This window comes from Acanthaster planci, linkage group LG11 (assembly GCF_054643075.1).
Source record: "Acanthaster planci isolate LZ-2023a linkage group LG11, COTS_SCS, whole genome shotgun sequence".
NCBI classification, from domain to species: Eukaryota; Metazoa; Echinodermata; class Asteroidea; order Valvatida; family Acanthasteridae; genus Acanthaster; species Acanthaster planci.
The window spans coordinates 175344-197414 of NC_141787.1; the positions used below are offsets into that span (position 1 = coordinate 175344).

A 22071-nucleotide genomic window follows, 5' to 3' on the forward strand; every position below is an offset into this window, starting at 1 on the left:
AAAAGAATAAGATCTTTAGATTACAAGATTGAATGAATTTAAATCCATTCTTTACAGAAAGATTTCTGGGTACAAATGGTGGTCAAGACTTCAAAAAGAGCTTAAATAGGGAAATAAACTCATTGACATGAAGACTGCTTTGAGCAATGACCAAAACATCTACCATTATGTGATCACCCCAACAACGCACTGTCTGAAATTACTAGTATCCAAGAACAAAAATGTGTGTACATATATCTGCAAAGTGACATGAATCTTGTTGAGGAAAAATAGGGATGAAGCATTCAGTCACAGAATGTACTCTTCCTCTGTAAAAGGTTTACCTCTATTCCTTTTTACATCATCAATGCAGCACATCTCTGCACCTTAAATCTCTTGAAGCCGCTGTTCCAACAACCCACCTTCATGACATTGAAAAGTGTCTCCTGTCCTGGTCCATCCTTCTCCTTGAAGAAATCATGTTCAGGGTATGTCCGTGCAATATCTCTACGAATGACCTTCTCACATGGTGATGTCATCTTCAAATATTCAGCATATTTTTCTTTGAGTGGAGAGTTAAATGCATTGCATTGAAGCTGCCATACTATGCCTCTGAAGTGATGTGGTATACCCAGTCGTATAAGTTCCTGGAATAAAATACCGAATGACACCTGTTAAACCTTGTTAAAGCTTGTTAAAATTATGTAAACCCTAAAAAGTGACTCCAGTTAGAAATACATGTACACAGTGCAGCTAAAAAACAGAATCAGAAGCTCTACACTTCAGCTGTTTTTTGAATCTGGTTATCTTATATGTGTTTGCTCATATCACCAGTGAAAAGAGATTCTTTCAACTACAGTAAGAAAAATAATCGACAACTCAAATGTGATTTCTTGAATAGACCTCTGCTGTAACTTCTTGAAATTGCTTACCTTCAGTGGTTTTGACTTTTTGCGTGAGTATTCCTCCCAATCATTGACAATCTTGCCCCAAATCAGCCATTTGTCTTGCATTCCAAGATCATCAAGGTTATCACTGCAGGAATTGCCAGAGGAACTGGGTGCTTGAACATTACTCATGTTACTCAAAGTGGACCCAGTAGATCGCAAGCTAGCATTGGAACCTCTCCGAGATGATTTGCTAGAATCACCAATAGACTTGAGTGATTTAGCATCAGCTTCCAGTAACCTGATATGACAAAGACAAAAAGGGAGGGAATACAAGTGCATGTATTAGTATTATTTATTTCTGGTAATGGCACCAAGGATTTCTCAAAAGCGCCCTATGCACTGTAGCTCATAAGCCTGAAGAAACCTGTAGACACTGAGAAGACAATGAAAAGCAGTTACAGTTTTAGAGGTGGGAGGAAACCCCAGAAGAATATTCTGGGTAAAACCCACGGAATCAGGAAGGGACTGAAAACCTAATCCACATGTAGACCGAGCCGGGAATCGAACCCGGACCGCAGAGGTAGAAGGTGAGGAAAGAACCACTGCGCCAACCCCACCCCCCAATCTAATAAAGATTACGACACATTCTCTCATATTCTTTGTAACTGGCTGTTTAACTCTCCTAGTATATACCGGAATCAATCAAATCCTTTATCAAGATTCAATCTTTTGTGCAAAATACTAGAGGTTAAGTAAAAGAAAAATTATCAAAGAAATGACTTTCTTACCTGTTGGCCTGTTCTAGCTTTTCTAAGAGCTCTGCTTCAGATTCGGCTGTGATTGAATTAATTGCAGGAAGTGAACCCTGTCCTTCTTTAGTGAGTCCTTCCTTATTCTCTGAACTTTTTTCTTCGGTCTTAGCATCAGTAGGATTGGAAGCTACAGCTTGTAACCTCTCAACTGCTGACTGGTCTTTAGTTCTTTCTAATGAGCTCACAGCACTTTTAGTAACTTCAATCCTTTCTCCATTCCCTTGTTCCTGGTTGATTTTGTTGGCTTTGCTCTGCACTTCATCATCATTTAAAACTTGAAATTCTTTGGGGGCTTGGACTTCAATTGTTGCCATGGTAACTTGAAGAGCCAACAATGCTGACCTTTCCAACAACATGTACATGCACATGTATTAGCAACATTTGTAGAAAGAAACATAATTTTGAAAGCATACTTTCAAGTTCTGAAAACTACTTTACAGCATAGAAATTGGCAAAAAGTGTACATGTGTGCACACGACACAAGCTACAGTACTGTGCCACCCAAAGCCTGAATCATTACAAAGGAAATTACTTAAATAGTAACAGGATATGATACACTATTAAGGCAGAGTGGACACTGATCAGATGATGTCACTGTCACTGGAAATCATAGTCCTCTACTAATAGCAGAAAATACAAAGGTGCATAAGTGCAGAGGTATCAGTAATGGTGGTTATGTTCGGAGATACTGTAAATGGGGACAACTAGCAATACATCTACATACATTTGATTTCAGAAACCGAATTTCATAGAAAAACAAACAAATGGACCGTATAAGACCAGTACGTCATACAACCAAACAAAAATACCAATTAATCATGATTAAAATTCATGAACATGTACACACTGTTCTGTCTTAAATTAAGACTGACCAAACAGGGATGTTAAAGTTTTCATACATTTAAGAGGAGTATATTGCCAAAATTTGTTCCCAAGACTAAAGATGTACAAAAAAACTTGACCTGATTCCTTGCTGCATGTTATCTGCACTCAAGATCCAAGTCTGACATTGCCCTGAGTTTGTTTTGCATGACATACTCGTTGTAGGGTTAAATGTACTAAATCAAACATGTACACATCGGTGGATAAATCAGTGAGTGTGGCAAATAAACAGCTGTTACACACTGAAACCAATTTTGTTTCAATATTTGATTATACATCGGTACATCCATAACATTTTCACTGTCACATCACATACATGAGACTGTGAATCTCTGTTGACACGGCATCTGTTATTTCCAAGAAAAAATTCTGTACCAATCTACATGTTGCTGCTGCGCACAGTTAACCAATCTGCATGATCACCCAATCACCTTGCAAGATTGGTCCATCATGTTGATCCTAAAATACATCTTCTTATTTCATGTTTACTGTCCCTTTATGTTCAACATTCTTCCGCAAATTTCAATTAAAAAGAAAATGTGGATAAAAGTTCCTTAAACATGTACAGACAACACTACTTTTCCCTTGAAATGTTATAACAGCTGTCAGAAAGTGATAACATGTCCCAAGATTTAAAAAAGTGAAATATAGCCGAGAAAATTTTACAGCACCTGCTTATGAAACACTTAGGTTTTTCAGACAAGTTGTGGGCACAAGGCCTCAGGTGTTGTCCGTATATGGAACTCTTTCCATAAAATGTGATAAACTGATGCTGCAGTTAGGCTACCACAAACTCTGCAATAGCATCACAATGATCGTGCCCAACATAGCTACACTGCACATTGCCTACCTTTACCAAGCCCCACAAATAGGGCTGTAGTGGCTCGCTTTACAATCTGTCTCTTATCTGTCGCCACTACAGCCCTACTTCAAGGCATGACCTTGGAGCAGAAAGTCTCAGTGTGCCACCTGCTATCATGGCTATTGCTAACCAGCCATGGCTGACATGGTTGTTGTCACCATACTAACAGAACGTACAATGTAGACTGTAGAGTAACTGTAATAATGTTGCTTGCAAGCAAATTCACAAGTTTCAATAGGCGTAATTCAAGATTTGGGATGTAGGTATATGTACAGGATATAAGCCTATGTATTATATATAATACTAATACTAGGCCAAGTTGTTACAATCCAGTCTGCTTATGCCTTACAAAATGAGCACTCAGAGCAGGTCATGTATGATGTACCTAAGTTATAGTCCCGGGTGGTACTTTTGTAGTTGTAGGAAGGCCTAACCCATGGCCTAACAACATGAACAATCGTGACAATAACTGTAACTAGTATAGTAATAAGGGCCTTCACCTGTTCACGTCTGGCGCCTTTCACCTTTGGCCGCCCATCCACGTCATGTAACTTTAACTAAGCCTCGGTGGTGTGTACACGGCCATGACAGTCATGGATTTCGATCCCATCGATTAAGTCAACAATGAGTTACACAAAACACACAATGTCAAGGTCATCTGAATCTGACTGTAAATTACCGGCGTACATGGCATACATGTAACCGAACATTAACAGTAAGTGTAGTTCATGGACGGGGAAATGACCTTTGTGACCTTAGAAATATAGAGACTACAACCTCGTAACCAAATAATTTCTCATTGACTTATAATACCGGTCAGATTTTTACCTGTGGATGAGGTTAATCCGGAAGACGATAGACTGGTTTCCCACTAATGAAAGTGGCCGCAGCCAGTTCCCATTGAGTCACATGTGATTTTAAGCCGCAGCCACTGAGATATATGGTAGTGGCTGCAGCATAAAGTCGTGCGTAATTTCAAGCTTTCTCGCCCAACTAGGTCAGACACAACGCCCAGTGTACTGTTAGGACATGCACATTTGAGTAGTCACGATTGGGCTTACTTTGGGCGCTATGTGAGTTCCACGGGTAGGCCAACAGGTACCCAGTTTACTATGTACATGTGTTCAGTTAGTATGGTCTGTCTGGTACTACATGTACATGTGGTGACACTACACAGTAGCTAGCAGGACTCGGCGATTGGAATTAAGTTCTCAAGTGCGAATAATCTCATTTCTCAGTCAGAATCATTGTCTTCATTCCAATGGCTGACAACGATTTACCAGAGGGATGGGAAGTGCACTACAGTAAAAGTCAAGGGGGTAGGCATGAACTGAAAGCATGGAGGTTTCCTTACTCTCTAGATGATGAACTAGGCCTATACGCTACTCACTAGGCCTCTTTTCCTACATGTACCTCCATCATGTCCTTGGTACTGTAGGCCTGTTAGTTACGCCCCAACTATAGCATAAGTCCCAATTATAGTTGGGACAGTCCCAACTGTAGTGCTGCAGTTGGACTGGCCCAACTATTGTTGACCAATGTGTGTGGGAAATGTCTCAACATTATCCAAGTCAATGTGTCTCACACTTGACACAATTCATCTAAAATGTGGCACTTCATCTGTTCATCTAGCCCTATGACCAAGACATGACATTTGTAAAAAATATAACTTTGGCACATGCTGGGCACATCGTACACAGAGGACCTCTCTGCTGTAGTTGGGCCGGCCCAACTGTAGCACTCTAGTTGGGACGGGCCCAACTATAGTTGGGACTGATGCTATAGCTGGGGCGTAACAGGCCTACTTCGGAAAGGGCATTCTGACGACGAAACATGGGCAGTCATGGGAGTTTTGTTTGCTCCGTATTTTGAACTGTTAACCCTCCTTTGGTTTAACAGCACAAATATGCCCCCCAGTCACCTGGTCACTCTCTTGCATGTGTTTTATAATGCGGAACACAAACATGCGCAGGTTGTGTGTACACAGTTGCCAGCATAAAATGACACAGGGTCTTTTGTGCAGTCCTCTTCACTGCATTAGGTTTACTGCACAATTATGCACATGAAACAGTGAGCATGGTGAGGCGCAGCACAAAAGTGCAATCTGATATTCCTGTGAGGGACTGTTGGTGCAGTGTACAACACAACACAGCTGTGCTTCTTTGAGCATGTTGAGTGTTTAACCAAGTGACCGAAAGAGTAACTTCAGCATAGGAGGGTTAAGCCATAACGCAGTCTATGAAACACGCAAATTTAAAAAATCCATGCGTAATTTTGAAACTTTGCACATCCACAGATATTGCCATAACAAAAAGCCACTTGCGAGTTAAATTTGAATAAAATCTGGTACACTGTATTATCTGATTCCACAGAAACGTAGCAATTTGAATTCCCCAGACCATGGAGGAATGCGCAGACTAAAGACACTGTTGCTATACCTTGTGATTCGGGGCAAGGTGTTGCATACCAGCATAGCAACCACCATCTCTGGAATGGACTGGTTCCTTCTTATCCATTGAAAACAATGTATTGTTGCAAAGCATCTCTCAGTCTTATGTAACTATTAGTTACTAGCAAAAGCTTGCCTTGTATCAGGAGATATAGCATTAGCAACAGTGGTTTTAGTGTGGAGAATTCAAGTTGTTGTGTTCACGTAAATTTAAAGAACTCAGTGTACCAGATTTTATTCAAAGTTGACTCGCAAATGGCTTATTGCACTCGGCATTTAAAATTGCATGGATACATGTACCACAGGTAACGGTCGTAAGAGACTGACATCAACTACTGGTACACATTTTGCACAGTTTTGTTGTCTGGACTGTTTCGCACATAACGTGAATTGCATGTACTGTACAGGGTGGTATGTGTGCTTATGGGGCTGAGGCATGGTACATATACATGTATGTCATGCATCCCGGTGACCAGCCAAGAGAAATTTCACCATTTGAGCATTTTGATGAATATTGCCATGTGAGAGCAATTAAATTCCCCTGAGAACATTTAATTCAAACTTTTCTTCCCTCTGAAAGAAATTCCTCTTGAGAACTATTAAATTCCTCTGTTGATATTTAATTCTGAAAATTCTTAGGGCCGTACACATAATATTTTTTAGAAAATATCTGCAATTAAAATTAGAAGTAGGATCCCAGAAAAAATAAATTATCAGGGAAAATGAGGACTGAGGAATCCTAGCCTTTACTTAAAGCAACATTTTCTAACCTTTATTGGTGCCAGTTAGCTGGAGACTTCAACAGAACTGGAAATCCCCACGTCGCCAGCCTGCCATGGCTGGGTCCGGTCGAACACCAACCATCATGACTTCCTTTAGAAATTGCACAGTTCGAGACACAAAAATTGCACATGTTCAAAGATTGTGTGCAACTTATATTTGAAATATGTGCAACCTAACAAAAATTGCTCCAGGAAAATTGCACAAGTTGTGTTAATTTAAAATTTGTGCACTTTCAAAGATTGCGCTGAACATAACCATGGTGTAACATTAGGCATATCAGTTGGTGCCGGCTGTGCAGTGGGGGAAAGAGTTCCGAACATCACTTGACAGGACACCCTGTCATGCCCATGCACAAATCTAGTATGACGTGTGAGGCTCGTCTGAAAAATTCAAAGTATTTTCTGAGTAAATACTTCAACAATATTTTCCATGCTGAATCTGACATTTTAGGACGTTTTCACTTTCTGATGGCTTACGTGTACATGCATACATGTGTATATCACTGGAAGGAAAAATTAGTGATGTCCCTAAATGAAACTCTAAAACTCGTGGGTCTAGGGGAGGGGTGTCATATTAGTTGTGGGAAGAGTTTCATGTTCTATACAGACGTCACTTTTTTTCCTCCGGATAAAATGCCTGAAAGAGTCAAATTTAGCAGGGAAAATATTAATCAAAGGTACTTGTATTTACTTAACTAATGCTGTGAATTTTTCAGACCAATCTCATAGGGTTTGTCCGCAAGGTGTCATGTGATGTCCGTGGAACTCTTTCCTCAGTTGCGTCTGGATGCATGATAGACTGCACGCATTGATTATTTAGCCACATGTAAAGTCATTGTGGGTTATCGATGGTTCAGTTTACGAAGTTAGTACCTGATACATGTACGTTTTGCCATTTTTTCACCCTTCTTGTCACTGTTAGTGACATAATAATGGGGAATGAATTTTGATTTAAACTGCAAGATACCAGAGTCCCACACAGCAGTGCAGAAAATTCATGATTCCATTGTGACATGTCCATATTCATTAACCACTTCCTGCCGAGGCATTTATCAATGTTGATGACACTGGGGCGGGATATTTATCATTTTTTTCTGTTTTCAAAATTCTTCTAAAATTTTTATCTTCTTTTACTGGGCACTTACAAACACGTGAAGGCATGTCTGGTGTCCACTCTAGCCAGACAGTCAAAATCTGTTGACGCCTGAGTATTTCAGCCAGGCCAGCAGCCTTGTAAAAAAAGCCCAGATTTTGTGGTGTTATGTAATATTCTTTTGTTCAGGAACTTGGCTCAGTGCACTGCTGACCTCTTTTCAATAGGGGCCAGGTTAGCATGCAGCAGTGCTGTGTGGCTCATCACTGAGGTGGTGGAGCACTTTTGTCCCTTGTGGTAATCTGCTTGCTCTAAATGCCCCAAACCTTGGTATACTGTTTCAAAACAAGGCAGGATTATCTCCACTTTTGAGGGTGAAAAAATGTTGGTAATGCCCAGCAGCCTGGTCTTTTGTTACAAGGCCCTGTTCCTTTTGTCCGAGTTTGGAGACCCCGGCCACGCATATAAAGCATACGTGTCCGGATTTGCAGTCCATGGCAGGAAGTGGTTAAGATTTCTCCTGACATACACATTAATTTTGCAGGTCGTAAATATTACCTCAACATCTATACCAAGGAAAGTCAGTGGGATAAACCTATGGCAGCAGCAGTCAAAGCAGTGCGTTGCTCACATCTTTTAGTCAAGCACAGGGACTCGCGACGTCCATCATCATGGAAAGAAGAAAAAATCACCCGCACTAAAGAGGAAGCTATTAAGCTGCTGAAAGGTTGGTCTAAATTAAATAAAAATTAACTGAAGCTCACATGAATGTTTAAGATTGTAAAGAAATCCTTTAACAAGACTTCCTGACAGTCTTGACTTTATTCATGGAATTGTGTTTTAATAGTACGATTAATTAAACTTGCTTTGCATTTACAGATTCAGTGTATGTGAAGCTGAACTAGCCTTTTTCTGAATTTCAATGGTTTCTTTCACCTGTAGGATTTCGGGAGGCTATTGTAAATGAGCAAGTAAGCTTTGCCAGCCTTGCTTCAACAGAGAGTGATTGCAGCTCTGCGAGGAAGGGAGGTGATCTAGGTTTCTTTGGTCCAGGTCAAATGCAGAAACCATTTGAGGAAGCATCCTTTAAACTTAAAGTTGGGGAAATAAGTGATATTGTCAGTACTGATTCTGGAGTTCACATCATCATGAGGACTCAGTGAAAGGTTGTTTTGATGAGAGGGAAACATATAGAATACTTGCAGGGACAATTGCCATGTTTGTGTAACATGATTATTGTTCAAACAAGCTGCACTGATGTTCCAAGATTGTACAAAGCAGAAATTGGTGGTAAAACCTGCTGTTTTATTGTCCTGTGTTATACAGTAAATTTTAGAAGTTTAACTGATCATGAGCACTGTTCAGAAAGTTTATCATTTTGTCAATTACCTCTCATACTGAAAAAAAGATTTAAGTACAGGACAGTGCAACTTGGGTTGTTTCTATCTCGTAATACCTCGCTTATCTTTTAGCCAAGAGTACAGAGAACTACTTCTTACATGCACAAGAAGGGGACACTCGGGACATTTGGATTACTCTCTTGACATTTGTAATTGGTGCAAGTTTCTTCAACACTGATATGTACTAGAAACTTCAGTGCTTAGAACAGATTGTGACACAAGGGCATATTTTGGTCACCTTGCCACATACGTCAGGAATTTGTGTTCTTGTTTCAAGGTCAGTGTAAATGTACAAGGATATGTTGTTAAATAGCAAGTCAAAGTGAGCTGTACTTTGGAAAACAAGGACAAGACATTATTACATGTAGTTATCACATGAATGCTTGTGAACATGGAATATTGTAGTGTGTATTGTGTCCCATGTACTATTTCACCCTCGTCCTTGTATATGGGACAAAGACTAACACTAACACAAGAGCTTTAATGTGGTAAATTTGTCTTCAATCAGACTTGACACATAGAATGATGAAATGTATGCTCTGTGCATGAAAAAGAAATAAAACGAAATATTTCAAAGGTGTGCGTGTCAGAAAAAAAAGTAAAAGTGGACAGAGACCACATGTACCATAATTTTGCATGTGACACAAACATGCTGTCTTTGAATTGACAGTCAATTTTAATGTTGAGCACTTCTCTTAAAACGTTAAGAAACGCAACACCCAGTTAGAACAGGGCCATACGCAGGGTGAGAAAAGGACTGTGCAGCATGGTAATATGGCACACAGTTGCCAAGACCAGTCAGAATTGAGGGTTCAAGCTTGCTTGAAGAAAAAAGGGTGACACAGTTGTCTAAATGTCGTGGTATTTCTGGAGTTGGAAAGACCGAGGACCGAATGCAAATGGTACTACGTGTATATGAATCCAGATCATATTTAGTTTCTAATGTACATGTAACAACAATGATACTGTCTGAACTGGTCCTAAATTAAAAAACAGCCTGCAGCTTCAAATTAGTCATGGTTTCCATGTAAACTTTTAATACTCTTAAGTTACTTTTACTGTCAATGTACATCACATCAAACTGCACATTGTGCTTTACATGTACATGTAATTCCCCCAAAGCAGAAACAACATAATTGCACACAATAAAACATCTACTAATGTCTGCTACATTATGTTATTTCATGCAGTGCTTAAGTACTTACGTGTAGTTACTTTTATTTATAATCTTAAAGATGGCATCTGTGAATTTTCAAAAATGAGAAAAGGGAAACATCTCTCGTAACACTGACTGTACGAGATAAGGACTTCAGTCTAGTTACAAAATTGTTTACGTTTTGACCGTTAAAACCCTGAAGGGTATTTTCTAGCAGTATTCCAATTATACTTAAAAATGGACATACATATAACCCACCAATCCCACAGCAATGTGCTATTTTGTTCCTTGTATGAAGCTTGACCACTACAAATCCTTGCAGCATGTCGTGTACAATTCAGAAAGATTCAGAGCATTTTTAGTTATTTTCTGAAACACAAAATAGCAGTTTTACTGTATTCTTTTGAAAATAAAAGATCAAGCATTGCAACATTCGGGAAGATGCATCTCTGATTCGCCTAAATTTTGAAGGACCAATGAAACAGACAAAAGTTGTGCAGACGCATTTCATTTATAAATGTTAAAACCAGAGAAATGTTATCACAGAGAATGTCATTTTAAATACACTGTCAGCATTTCGGCATACCACATACTTGAGTTACAAAACAAAAGGCAGTTCTCCTATGCATATACACTGTACATGTTTTTGACTAATTTTGAGCATAATTTCCGGGCAGAACTCTCACAGGTTAAATGAAACATTTCTGTACTTCCAAGTAAATGTACTGATGCTTATGAATTAACTTTACAGTTATAAGAATCCACACACTTGACATTTAGTTCAAAGCACCTTTCCAAATGATTAAACTGCCTGGTACTTCACAAAAGTCTCTGTCAATCTCCAATAATTAGCTTGGAAACCGTTAAACCTTTGGAAAAACATGTCCGTGTGGATGCATTGTTTTGAAAAATGGATAGCATAACAGACCGTATGGACTGGAAACATGCAGTTCTTGGACCTCAAAACCTAGTTGAGTGAATATTCTCCCAAAAGACATCATCTGCCTTTTTTCTCACAGGATCAAAGAATTATTTTGGGACTGCAAAAGTTATTTGTAGGGAGGTTTGGCTGAACGGGGACGGGAGGAAGCTGAGCGACTACGTGCTGCAGCAGCTTGGAGCTGTATCTCATAAGCAGTAGGATGAATCTTAAAGCCATACAATCTGTACATAAAAAAGGACATAAAATCCGGTAGTATTACGGCAAGTTTTAAAACAAGTTTAAATAAAATGCTTTAAGAAAAAGGTGATTCATGTCAGAATAAATTTTAACTGTCAAGAAAGACTCAGCAATAATATAACAAATTTGTTGTAAATATTTTCTGAGAAATGACAAGTATAAATGACATGGGGCTCATAATTAGCGGGTGCAGGTAGCTGGGAAGTGCCTGTTTACCTCCTTAACCACTTTCTGCCGGGTGGAATTCAATATGCGGGATGAGTTCCCAGGCAATTTTTCAAGATTTTCTATTTTGAAAATTCTTAAAGAATTCATAACTTCATTCACTGGATGTTTACACCCACACAAATGACTGTCTAGTGGCTACTCTAATCTGACAGGCATTAATGCCATCCCAATTTTTTTCAAATCGAACGAAAATCATTCAGGTCTAAGAAACAGTAGGATACGCTTTATACCTGAACATGTCCGTTATAAGTGCTGAACCAGCAGCCAAGTGTTGAAAGGCTTCAGCCTGTTTTGACTGCAGCCATTCTTTCCTCGGCATTTTGCATACCACAAAAACTGGCCAGGCCAGTGATTCAGCAAACAACGTACATGAGAATTAATCAGGGTAGTTCCGATCGACCATACCGATGTCGTGTATGTACAGTTCGGATCACGTGCAGCGCATAGCACTAAACTGCAAACACTACATTGCAGTGTTAAAATACTGCCCCGACCATACAATTGTCCCGTGTGCATGAAAAACGTGAAGCTCTCGATATACCGATAACGCGTACACATTGATGAGCACTTGTTCTAGACTGACATTATTGCATGGTACATTAAAATTCTCAGCTTAGGCATACGCTGTTATGTTTCACGTACATGTAAGTCGTTGGATAGGCCGGCAGGTGTCGCCTGTGCTGTGCTATGCTTGCGATCGTGCAGTATGCCCTGCTTTAAGCGTGCATGCCATGCATTTGGATGGTGTGGCGCGGTGTTTCGGTAGAATGTGAGCATTCAAGGAACGATATGTATGCCGCTTGCCATGCCAATTTCCATGTACCTCGATGAACAGGGGCAGTCGAAAAGCATGTGTAGGGCACTATGGCCAAGAGAAAAAACAGGCACTGCCATCTTGGCGGTGAAACAAGATCACTTTTTGGAGGCACCAGGCCAAATAGGCCACCGACAGCCATGGCCGTCGTGGCCATCGTGAAATTCGAGGCCTGGTCATGCATCATTGCACGGCTTGTTCGTGCTCTATCTTGTTTGTTTTTTACTAGCCTTCAAACAATTTTTGGACATTAACTTATCACAATGCCCGTGCAACACAAACATATAACTGCCCAAAGAGGCTCTGACTTGGATACAATCTTTGACAAGACTGATCCTCAAGTTACAAATCTGCAGGAAAAACTGGATGGAATACACCTTGGACCACCAAAATCACTTTTTTCCGGAGGCATAACTTAAAAAACAAAAAAAATTCCCCACCCTAACATTTCTGCCCCAAAACCTTAAAAAGATAAAAGATACAACCCACCTACCCAACCTATTGTTTTTCAGCGTGATAGGAAGCACAACTATTATTTTGTTTTGCCTAAAGTTGTTTGATTTTCTAAAACATACATGGCTTATAGGAGCTACTTGCTCCCTTAAACTGACAAATTCAGCTGTCTAGGGAGCAGGTACTTGCTCCCATGATGGTTATCCCAATTTCAAGCCCTGATGACGTTTATAAATAAATAAATAAACAAGAATTGAAGTGTTTTGGGATATTGTATGTTAAAAATTTTTCAATTTTGTCATACAGACTTCAATAATTTCTGGCAGCTATCCTTAGAATAGCCTGCATTCAAATAGCTGTCATGACTTACCTTGGAACAAACTGATTTGGAGGGCGTTTAGGCCGATACTCTGGATGCACCATGAAGAACATGTGCGGGAAACCAGTGCCAAAGTATGCGCCATCTGTGTGATGGTGTCGCGATGATTTAGGTGTGTAAACATCCTGACATTTAGGGCAATAAAGCTTGACCATAGCTTCTCCTGGAACATCTGACAACCCTGAAGAAAAAGGAATACATATGGCTATTTCTGAAACATGCATGACAAGCTGGTTCTTCCCTTTTTGTATACTGAAAGGGAGTCAGATAAACCAATACCTTAAAATACCTTAATTTTCTGAATATAAGCCATAGCTTATACACTGACTCTCATGCTGAGAAATATCTCTGCGGCTTATACTCCGAATGGCAACATTTGAATAATGAAATCTGTCACTAAACGCTGTGCCATGCCACCAAGCCACTGGCCAGGCGGCTGGCCAGCCACACATGCAAGATACACGGCACTCTGGGGACAAGGCAGTCATGTTTTTAATGGTTACCACTTGCGTGTTGGATACAATAGAAACCAGTCAAGAGAGATTGAAGAGACTTGTAAATGTACTGTAAATACCAATCACACCTCAAATCATGTGGTACATCTGTTCGTTTTTGTCTTTTTATGTTTTTATAATCCATATTATTTATTTCACTGGTCATTTGGTGACTGTTGAAAAGAAGAACAAAAATAACGACTGCATTACCCACCCAGCAAGGATACTAATCCAGCCTGCCAAAATTGGTAATTTCAAGGACTTGAGAAAGTTTAAGTTTAATAGCAACACTCGTTCGCACGATGCTTACACTTGAAGATTGCATACCCGAAAGTGGCACAGGCCCTAAGGTTGGACACTTCAAATTTTTGCCTCCGGCATTAGTCTATATTGGAGCAATATTTTACCTCAAATTTCACAAAAGGTGAAATTTAATTTCACTCCAAATATTCAGATTCATAAATGTCGATTTCATATGGCTGCTACAAATGCCAATGAAACTTTATTTTGGCCTGATTTTCTGATTTTTTTTCTGAAGTGCAAAATGAACTCTTTTAAAATGCACCGGAAAAACAACTTTTTTACAATTTTTAGTTGGGTATGTAAGTGGAGCAAATAATGATTTACTAGAATTTTTAACGTTAAACAACTTCTGAACTGTTTTTATGGGATTTTCAAGATATATTCAAGGGCGCCAGGTCACTCAGCTGAATTCTTGCCCAATTACCGGACGTCGATGTGTTCGAATTTGGATGAATTTCCACTGAAACTGACACTGAAATTGTTCACAAAGGTAAAAAATCCTGTATCATGGAGGCAACAGTACATGTATCAGTATTTAACTAAGTGTGTTTGAAGTTTTTCAACAAAAAGGTTTGGTAGCACTATGAAGAAAGTCAAGTTAATGTTGAATAGTGCCACATAATTACTCCACATGTACTAGCACCAGCGCTTCAGCAGTGCAGCACATTTGATGACTTACCGTCCGAAAATTATGGAAGCAATAACAAGTAAAATACCTGTACAGCACACATCAGCTGCATATTATGTACAACAATGTCAATACTTAATTTGGATATTTGCCCTGCCCGACGTGTGTTTTGACGCTGTATGCTCAGTGTATGCCCCTGAAGGCTTGTGATAAAAACGACAAGCGTACTTGGGTGGGACTCGAACCCACAACCTCCTGATTACTAGTGCAGATGTCTTAACCACTCGACCACCAAGAGGTTCAAGTCCCATCAGAGTACACTAGTGGTTTTTCACAAGCCTTCGGGGGCATACACTGAGCATACAATGTTAAAATTACACGTCGGGCAGGGCAAACATCCAAAATTAATTTACATCTCCCTGGCACAAATCCATCCTTGAAATAAATGTAAATACTGCTAAAAACACCTCTCCTCCCCCCTTTTTCTAGGGAATTCAATTGGCAATTGCCAGAAGTCTGGTAGTCCTGAAAGATGATTGATGCCGTCATCATATACATACCAATGGGCAAGACTAGCTGGTTCTCACAGTAGACCCTTGGGCAATGGCCAAAATCACCTTGCTGGTACTTTTCAAGCTGTAAAAACCATGCCATATTTTAAAAAAGTAAGTTCTAACACTGATGAAGAGACCTACAGTAGGCACGTACAATTTCACTCATGTCATGACAGGTCTTGTCAATAGACCAATTCTGTCCGTTGTGTCATGTGACCTACAGTGGGTAAAAACTATCAAAAACACAGCACCTATGGTCCACTAAAAGCAAAGTGTTTCATGAGTACCATTTACCAAAAATTAAGCCAACGGTAGGTGACGTACTCACACTACTGATATGCTGGGTGCTATACCATAAATTGGCTTTAGTGTTTGTAAACAAAACTCAGAACACATGTTGATACGGGGTTGATACCAACTTTATAGGTCATGTGATTTAGCAAGTGCAATCAGTCTTTTCAAAATGTATTCAGTCTATTCTATTGAGGGAGAGAGCAAAGGAGGGTATGAATCAAGCAAAGAGGAAAGTGAAAATCAATACCAAATACTGGCTTGATCACCTTTGCTTAATTTAGGTTACAATTACAGTTTTAAACAAGTGTAAACATAATTTTAACATGGACATAACAGGGATGAGATTGACCAATGATAAAAAAAGCTGAAAACAGCTGAAAAAATGCATAAAGAAGCTGAACTGTGAAAAACTCCTATACTTTTGTACAAAGCCAGTGAGGAAAAAAAGCTGAAATCCAAAACGAAAAAAACTGAAATCAGCTCAAAAGCTAAGAAATCTCTCCCCTGACATAAATGATGGCAGGTAGAGCAAACACCAACTAAAGAAATACATGACCTTTAACGCCAGATCATTCAGTCGGAATTACAACTGAAATTAACATTAAAAACCTGTTCCTAGAATGTAAAGTTAGCATGGATCAAAGGAGTGACATTCACCATTAATGCAATGCCCCTATTGGTCATGATGAATCGTGCATGTATAAGTCCATACAACATCTCAGCTGCTTGTTCTATCAGGTCACTCTGATTTGGATTCTCTTCCAGTTCATCATCTAAACAGATACAAATAAAAATGCAGACATTTAACCTGCAAGACCATGAACATTTTAACTGTAACAGGCCTTGAAATAGAACTAGCCTGGCGTACAAATTCTAGCAAAAAAATGCTCCGGGCTATCTAGACTTGGTTCCTTGGTTGCCCAGTGGGCTAGTGAAAAAATCAGTAAAGAACCTACCTGTAGTGTTAAAATTTAGATCAAAACACATGTATTGCATTTGGTGATAATAAATGCACGATTGCAAAACCTTTAACTACAAGTGCAAATCGTGCCTTTTATTTTTCCCATCAGCAGTTTCTTTTCTTCATCGGTATTAAAGCTAACAACAATTTTGGGTTTTCTTTTTTGTGCATACGGGCTAGTAAAACTCCAAACGGGCTAGTAAAATACCCAATTTACTAGCCCCATGGGCTATCCTGGAAAAAAAGTTAGCGCAAGGCCTGTGTAACAGGGCTTCTACAGGGAAACTTTGGGCCTACTCATGGGTCCAGGTCAGTTTTACTGTCACCACATGGCAAATATTTAAAAGTTGGGGAGTAAAAAGTGAGAACCAAAATTGTGCAAGCACTGCTCAAAAGTATTTGACTTTAAAACTGGCATTTTAGCGCAAGCTTTGGCTATTTTAATTTGCTAGATAGAACTTGGCCTGCTGATAATGGTCTTACCTGGTTCAAGATCTAAAATCATGTCCAATGCTTGCCGATAGTGTGGCACCTGCTCATTCAAATTTGTCAGATTGAATTTGTCCTGGATGTAATCTTCATCAACCTGTTAATCAATCCATCAATTGATCAATCAATTTACCAGTTTATCAAACTGTGTAAACATTAACCACTTCACGCCGGGGCATTTTCAATGTTGATGATGCTGGGCCGGCATGACTATCATTTTTTCCGTTTTCAAAATCCTTCAAAAATTCATCATTTCATTTAACGGTCATTTATAGCTGCACGAAGCACTACTCTAAGTTGACAGGTGACCTTCATTGACGCCCGAGTATTTTAGCCAGGCCTGCAGCCTTGTAAATAGAGCCCAGATTGTGCGGTGTTATATAACTTTCTTTTGTTCACGAACCTGGCTCAGTGCACTGCTGACCTCTTTTCAATAGGGGCCAGATTAGCGTGCAGCGGTGCTGTGTGGCTCATCGCTGTGGTAGTGGAGCGCTTTTGTCCCTGGTGGTAATCCGCTCACTCTTAATGCCCCAAACCCTGGTATACAGTTTCAAAACAAGGCTGGATTATCACCACTTTTGAGAGTGAAAAATGTTGGTAATGCCCAGCAGCCTGGTCTTTTGTTTGGAGTATGGTCTTTTGTTACACGGCCCTGTTTCCTTTGTCTGAGTTCGGAGACCCCGGCATCGCATATAAACCATACATCTTCGATTCTGGAGTTGCCGGCAGGAAGTGGGTAAGCTTTTCAAAAATCTGGACACATGTTACAATAGAAAGAGTTTTGAAATGCATACATAAGCCAATTTCCCGTTCCGTGGCCATGTTGATTAGAGCACCCCCGCACGATGAAATAAACAAAGCTGGAGGGGAACAAATTGTCTAATACAATAACAGTCATGAGCAGCGATTTGCCAAATGTTACATAACGTTCTTGTCATGAATTTGTTCCACTCTATTAAATCTTCTGAGCATGCGCACATGAAATGTGAAAACGGCTTATTGTAGAGAATGCTATTTCCTTAGACAATAATTCAACTGACCTCACAAAAGAATTCATTCCCTCGGAGGCCACAGAACCAGGAGATCCATGATACTTCCTCTGAACTACTCATAGTTTACTTGCCTAATCTCTGCAATCAAAAGCAAGCATGTAAAAAACAATCCTTTTGTGAAAGCAAATATTAAGGGGAAACTCAGAATGTACTGCAGAACAGCATGCACACAAAGGCCAAAGCAACACCTTTGCATAGTTCCATGCTTTCACTGACATGGTGGAGGAATATTTACAAAGTAGGCTTACCATACCTAGGGCTAGACCCAGACTGGGGGCCAGTCTACTAGACTCCCTCCGTATCCTTGGCCACACAACAGTTAATCCAAAAAGAGGAGAATCCACGAAAATGCCTTCTATGAAACCCCTTTTGCGTGTATGGATCACTTACCCCATCAAACCACCGATATTTTAAAGTGGGCGATTTCCAGTTTGCAGAAGTCCGTGAAAATTTGGTTTCGTTTTGGGCCATTCATTTACTACAGCGATTAACTCCCAATCATTGACCAATACCTAACACAGTCGGGATCTGTTTGGTCTGGGAACCAGACAAGGTTTGAGATGGTGATCCCAACTGCTGTTTTATCAGTGACTTTGAATCACTCATAGTAAAGCCTTATGTGTACGCGTGAAAGCGATGAATGTGTCGAAAAAAACAGCCGTTGGGTATTTTCATGGGTGCGCTTCATCACTGTGCAGGATGGGGATTGGATGAGCGAATGATGTGTGTGCCACACTATGTCCGACATTTTATTTGAGTTCATCTGACTACAGCAAGTTACTATCTCGCCGCGAAGAGTTAAATCTTTTAATGTGTATCTCGCCATGGCAAGTTATAAGATGTTGCCACAGCATCAAATTGATATCCCGCCACAGCAAATATTTCAATACATGTAGTTTCATCAGTCCAATTCAGCATGCCGTTTTCAAACGTATCTTTAGGGTGAAATACATTGAGATTTGGTTTTTAAATTGCTAATTGGAACAAAACACAATGTTACATTTCAACAAAGTTTGTTTTCCAAGACAAAGACAATGAAATCTTATTTTTTGGTGGAATTTCCACATTCATATGCAGGGTAGACTGTTTTTTCATTCCTACATTTTCCAAGTGCCAAACAGAAGCAAGCGGACTTAAAAGTTACATTTGAACTTCCATCAGTCAAAACTTATAAATTCATAGTACATGCACTTAAAATGGAGATTAAAAACAGTACTTTTACAAATGCAATGCATGAAATACCTCACAGCTTTGGATGCGTACGACCAAAGCATTTTAGGTTACTAAAGTACTTAGTAAAAGTGCACACATGTCATGCGCACCAAGCTGGAAGTGTCGACTCAAGTTCAGATGTAAGAAAACAACTCCAGCGATTTCAGTTATTAGTACTGATGTCCCAATTTGAAGAGCTATGTCTAATAAACCAGGAAAAGTCAAAACTGCCTTTTTGTGTTCATTTGCTATGTCAAAAGAAATGCATTTTGTGGGCATTTTGTTAGTAAGAGTTGATCCGCTTTCATGAAAAGGAGTATGACGTCATGACTCATTAGCATCTAATGAATATTGATTTCTGTGATGTATTACCGTGGAGAGGAAATACCACAATGCGTGTGCTGTACGCATCCACAGCACGCATACATGTAGCTGCGGACGACAGCACGAACTTGAAGAATACTCTCATTCTTCGGAAACTCCAAGAATTTCAATTCCGGTTCTTTTGCAGAATTTCTAGTACGTCCACCAAGACGCATGATTTGGGCATTATTGTAAGTCATGAAGAAAGGAGAACAAACTCTCGACCGAAAAAGAGATGATGCGGCACAGTACAACCTGCACCCAGATCAATCGCTGACACGCGGTGCACGCACATGTAGCTCCATTTTCATGTACAGTATATGTACGTTCGTAGTACAACCAGTCGTGACACGGATACAGTTTCAATGTTTTCTCTGGTGTTACATCATAAAAATTTCGTTTCTCAACAGCACCACCAGCAGTCAGATTGTGGAAATTTTTCATAAAACTCGAAGACAATGTTCAAAAGTTTAGGCAAAATTACAAAAAATACAGAGGCAATACAGACCTGATTTGGTAATGAATATATAATTCATTAACCCTAACCTTCCCTAACCACACAAAATTAAACAGTAGTAAAGTGTTTAATTCTGTGGGGATAGGCCTGGTAGGCCCATAACAGCTGGCTTTTGCATTGGGTTGGGCATGCCTCAGAAAACCAAAGTCCAACAGCCTCTGTGCACAAAGTCCCATTTGGGTGTTTAATTTTGTGTGAATGGGGCAGGTTAAGGCCAGCAACCCTTGGGGGGTTAGGGTTATACACTAAATGCAATATTATTTTCAAAACGTTTAAAACAGTTGGAGTTGGTCTTTAATTAATATATACTCCATCCAATAAGTTCTCAAAAAAAAAATATGTCATGCATTTGCCCTTCCCAGTGCCCTACATTGTATAGGTGGTTTGTGACAAGTGAACGTGATGCGAGGTCAAAGAGCCTGGGGATTTCAATCCAGTTGATGAAAAAGTGTGTGTTAAGTTTCTTTTCACCTTCACTTCATTTTTCTTTTTGAAATCATAGCAGATTTTAATTTTATAATGATATCAACATCATGGTTTGGTCCAAAATGGCAATACACATTGGCTACAAATATGCATGGGCGTTGCCAGAGTTTTTAGGGCGTGGAACTATCTAGTTAAAACAATAACATTTAACTGCGGGAAGAGGTTCGATTTACTTTTTTGTTTCAAGCAAATATTTATGTTCTATTTCATTTCTAATTTTCATTTCTTTGGCTGCCTTTTTTTTTTCATTCTTTTTAGGGTCCCCCTCATGGCGTTTATGTAATAGGATTACTTAAAGTAAAATGAAAGGTACCGTATCCTTTCAACAGGCAGTCTACCAGGGAGTCAGAGTAGTCTATACCACTTCTGGATATGTAAATTCATACCCCCAAAAGAGATTTTTTTTGTCTTCTTGAGTGTTGTATATCAAGCTTGGCTTTGGGGCTTTTGTTTGAATTATCAATGTAAAATCAAATCTCATTTAATTCGCCCAGCCAGAGAGATACACATTCAATGATTTGGAGTAAATGCAGAATACCCTACCACTCTAGAAAACAAGCCCCGGAATGACTGGTAACGCGAGTACAAGGTGAAAATTCATTGAGAGGAGTGTGACACTTTGACCTGTACCAGGCTATGAGGTTAATCATGTCATCTAGAATAAAGTGGCACAAGGAACAGAGTCACCAAGTTACCATCTACAAAACTGCAGCTCAAGGCCTACTCGTATTAAAAATGCCATGCACAATTGCCGGTTAGGCAAACGTGCTCGTCTTGTCCATGTTCTCGTCTTAGCATAGCTCGTATTAAGTAAGTTTTCTCTCACAGGAAATGTACACTTTGAACGGGACTGCAGAAATATGCTCGTCTTGAGCGCGATCTCGTCTCAAGCGTGCTACTACTGTACTAGTAGTACTACTACTAGACCTACTGGGCCTACGTGATGATGTAGGCCACGGCCTAGGCTACTAAGGGCATGCCATAATGATTTCCCCTTAAAAAGACTCAGGAATAAGACTTTTCTATAGACCATGCCGTACGCAACACCTATATATTCTTACCACTGTCGACTATAAGACGAAATCTTTCTCATTCAGTCTTAAATTTGCGAAGTTTGCATGTGATGATGTGACCAGTTCATCATCCACACCGCTGCATGACGATTTACCATTGACCAGAGTATCGATTCTTCACAATCGTAAGGGAAAAAGTATCATCGCATCGTCTTAAAGCATTCTCGTTAGTTGGCCATTGATCTCAACTATGCATGATACTGACAGTAAAGAGAATATCAGTGATTTTGGCGTCATTTGCCTTACGTCACGGTGCGTGCGTAGGGACTGTGCTCATGCAGAACTT

General features: G+C 39.7%; 3 protein-coding genes across 5 annotated transcripts in view; 1 reads left to right on the forward strand and 2 right to left on the reverse strand.

Moving 5' to 3' along the window:
- Positions 1-4195, reverse strand: part of LOC110988498 (EVI5-like protein) — a 30717-nt gene extending 26522 nt beyond the window's left edge. The window contains exons 1-4 of one of the 3 annotated variants that reach the window (XM_022252061.2): positions 3926-4194; positions 1658-2023; positions 912-1167; positions 402-626 (exon numbers count right to left, since the gene is read on the reverse strand). In XM_022252061.2, coding sequence (XP_022107753.2) covers positions 402-626; positions 912-1167; positions 1658-1995 — 819 coding nt within the window. In that variant the 5' untranslated portion in view covers positions 1996-2023; positions 3926-4194. Of the gene's footprint in view, positions 1-401; positions 627-911; positions 1168-1657; positions 2024-3925 lie in introns of all 3 variants that reach the window. The other 2 variants (XM_022252059.2, XM_022252063.2) reach the window with 2 other exon arrangements.
- Positions 4196-4543: 348 nt separating this feature from the next.
- LOC110988500 (uncharacterized) lies at positions 4544-10162 on the forward strand. Its single transcript, XM_022252065.2, has 3 exons — positions 4544-4744; positions 8294-8476; positions 8692-10162. Exons 1-3 carry the CDS (start codon positions 4687-4689, stop codon positions 8910-8912), a joined length of 462 nt encoding a protein of 153 aa, XP_022107757.1. The 5' UTR covers positions 4544-4686; the 3' UTR covers positions 8913-10162.
- A 1-nt stretch (position 10163) lies between these two features.
- Positions 10164-21915, reverse strand: LOC110988499 (casein kinase II subunit beta). Its single transcript, XM_022252064.2, has 7 exons — positions 21774-21915; positions 18123-18212; positions 17077-17179; positions 16290-16405; positions 15345-15420; positions 13351-13540; positions 10164-11469 (listed from the first exon to the last, which is right to left on the reverse strand). The coding sequence occupies exons 2-7, from the start codon at positions 18192-18194 to the stop codon at positions 11355-11357; spliced, it is 672 nt and encodes a 223-aa protein (XP_022107756.1). The 5' UTR covers positions 18195-18212; positions 21774-21915; the 3' UTR covers positions 10164-11354.
- Between the last annotated feature and the right edge of the window lie 156 nt (positions 21916-22071).

What these genes read in the sequence shown, in the direction of transcription:
- LOC110988500 (XM_022252065.2), top strand. Translation starts at nt 4,687, where the DNA reads ATGGCTGACAACGATTTACCAGAGGGATGGGAAGTGCACTACAGTAAA. An exon ending in CTACAGTAAAAGTCAAGGGG is followed by an intron (nt 4,745 to 8,293) that starts GTAGGCATGAAC and finishes TTAATTTTGCAG; the next exon opens with GTCGTAAATATTACCTCAAC. An exon ending in AGCTATTAAGCTGCTGAAAG is followed by an intron (nt 8,477 to 8,691) that starts GTTGGTCTAAAT and finishes TTTCACCTGTAG; the next exon opens with GATTTCGGGAGGCTATTGTA.
- LOC110988499 (XM_022252064.2), bottom strand. Translation starts at nt 18,194, where the DNA reads ATGAGTAGTTCAGAGGAAGTATCATGGATCTCCTGGTTCTGTGGCCTC. An exon ending in GGAATGAATTCTTTTGTGAG is followed by an intron (nt 17,180 to 18,122) that starts GTCAGTTGAATT and finishes ATTGATTAACAG; the next exon opens with GTTGATGAAGATTACATCCA. An exon ending in CCAGCTAGTCTTGCCCATTG is followed by an intron (nt 13,541 to 15,344) that starts GTATGTATATGA and finishes CTTTTTCTTCAG; the next exon opens with GGTTGTCAGATGTTCCAGGA.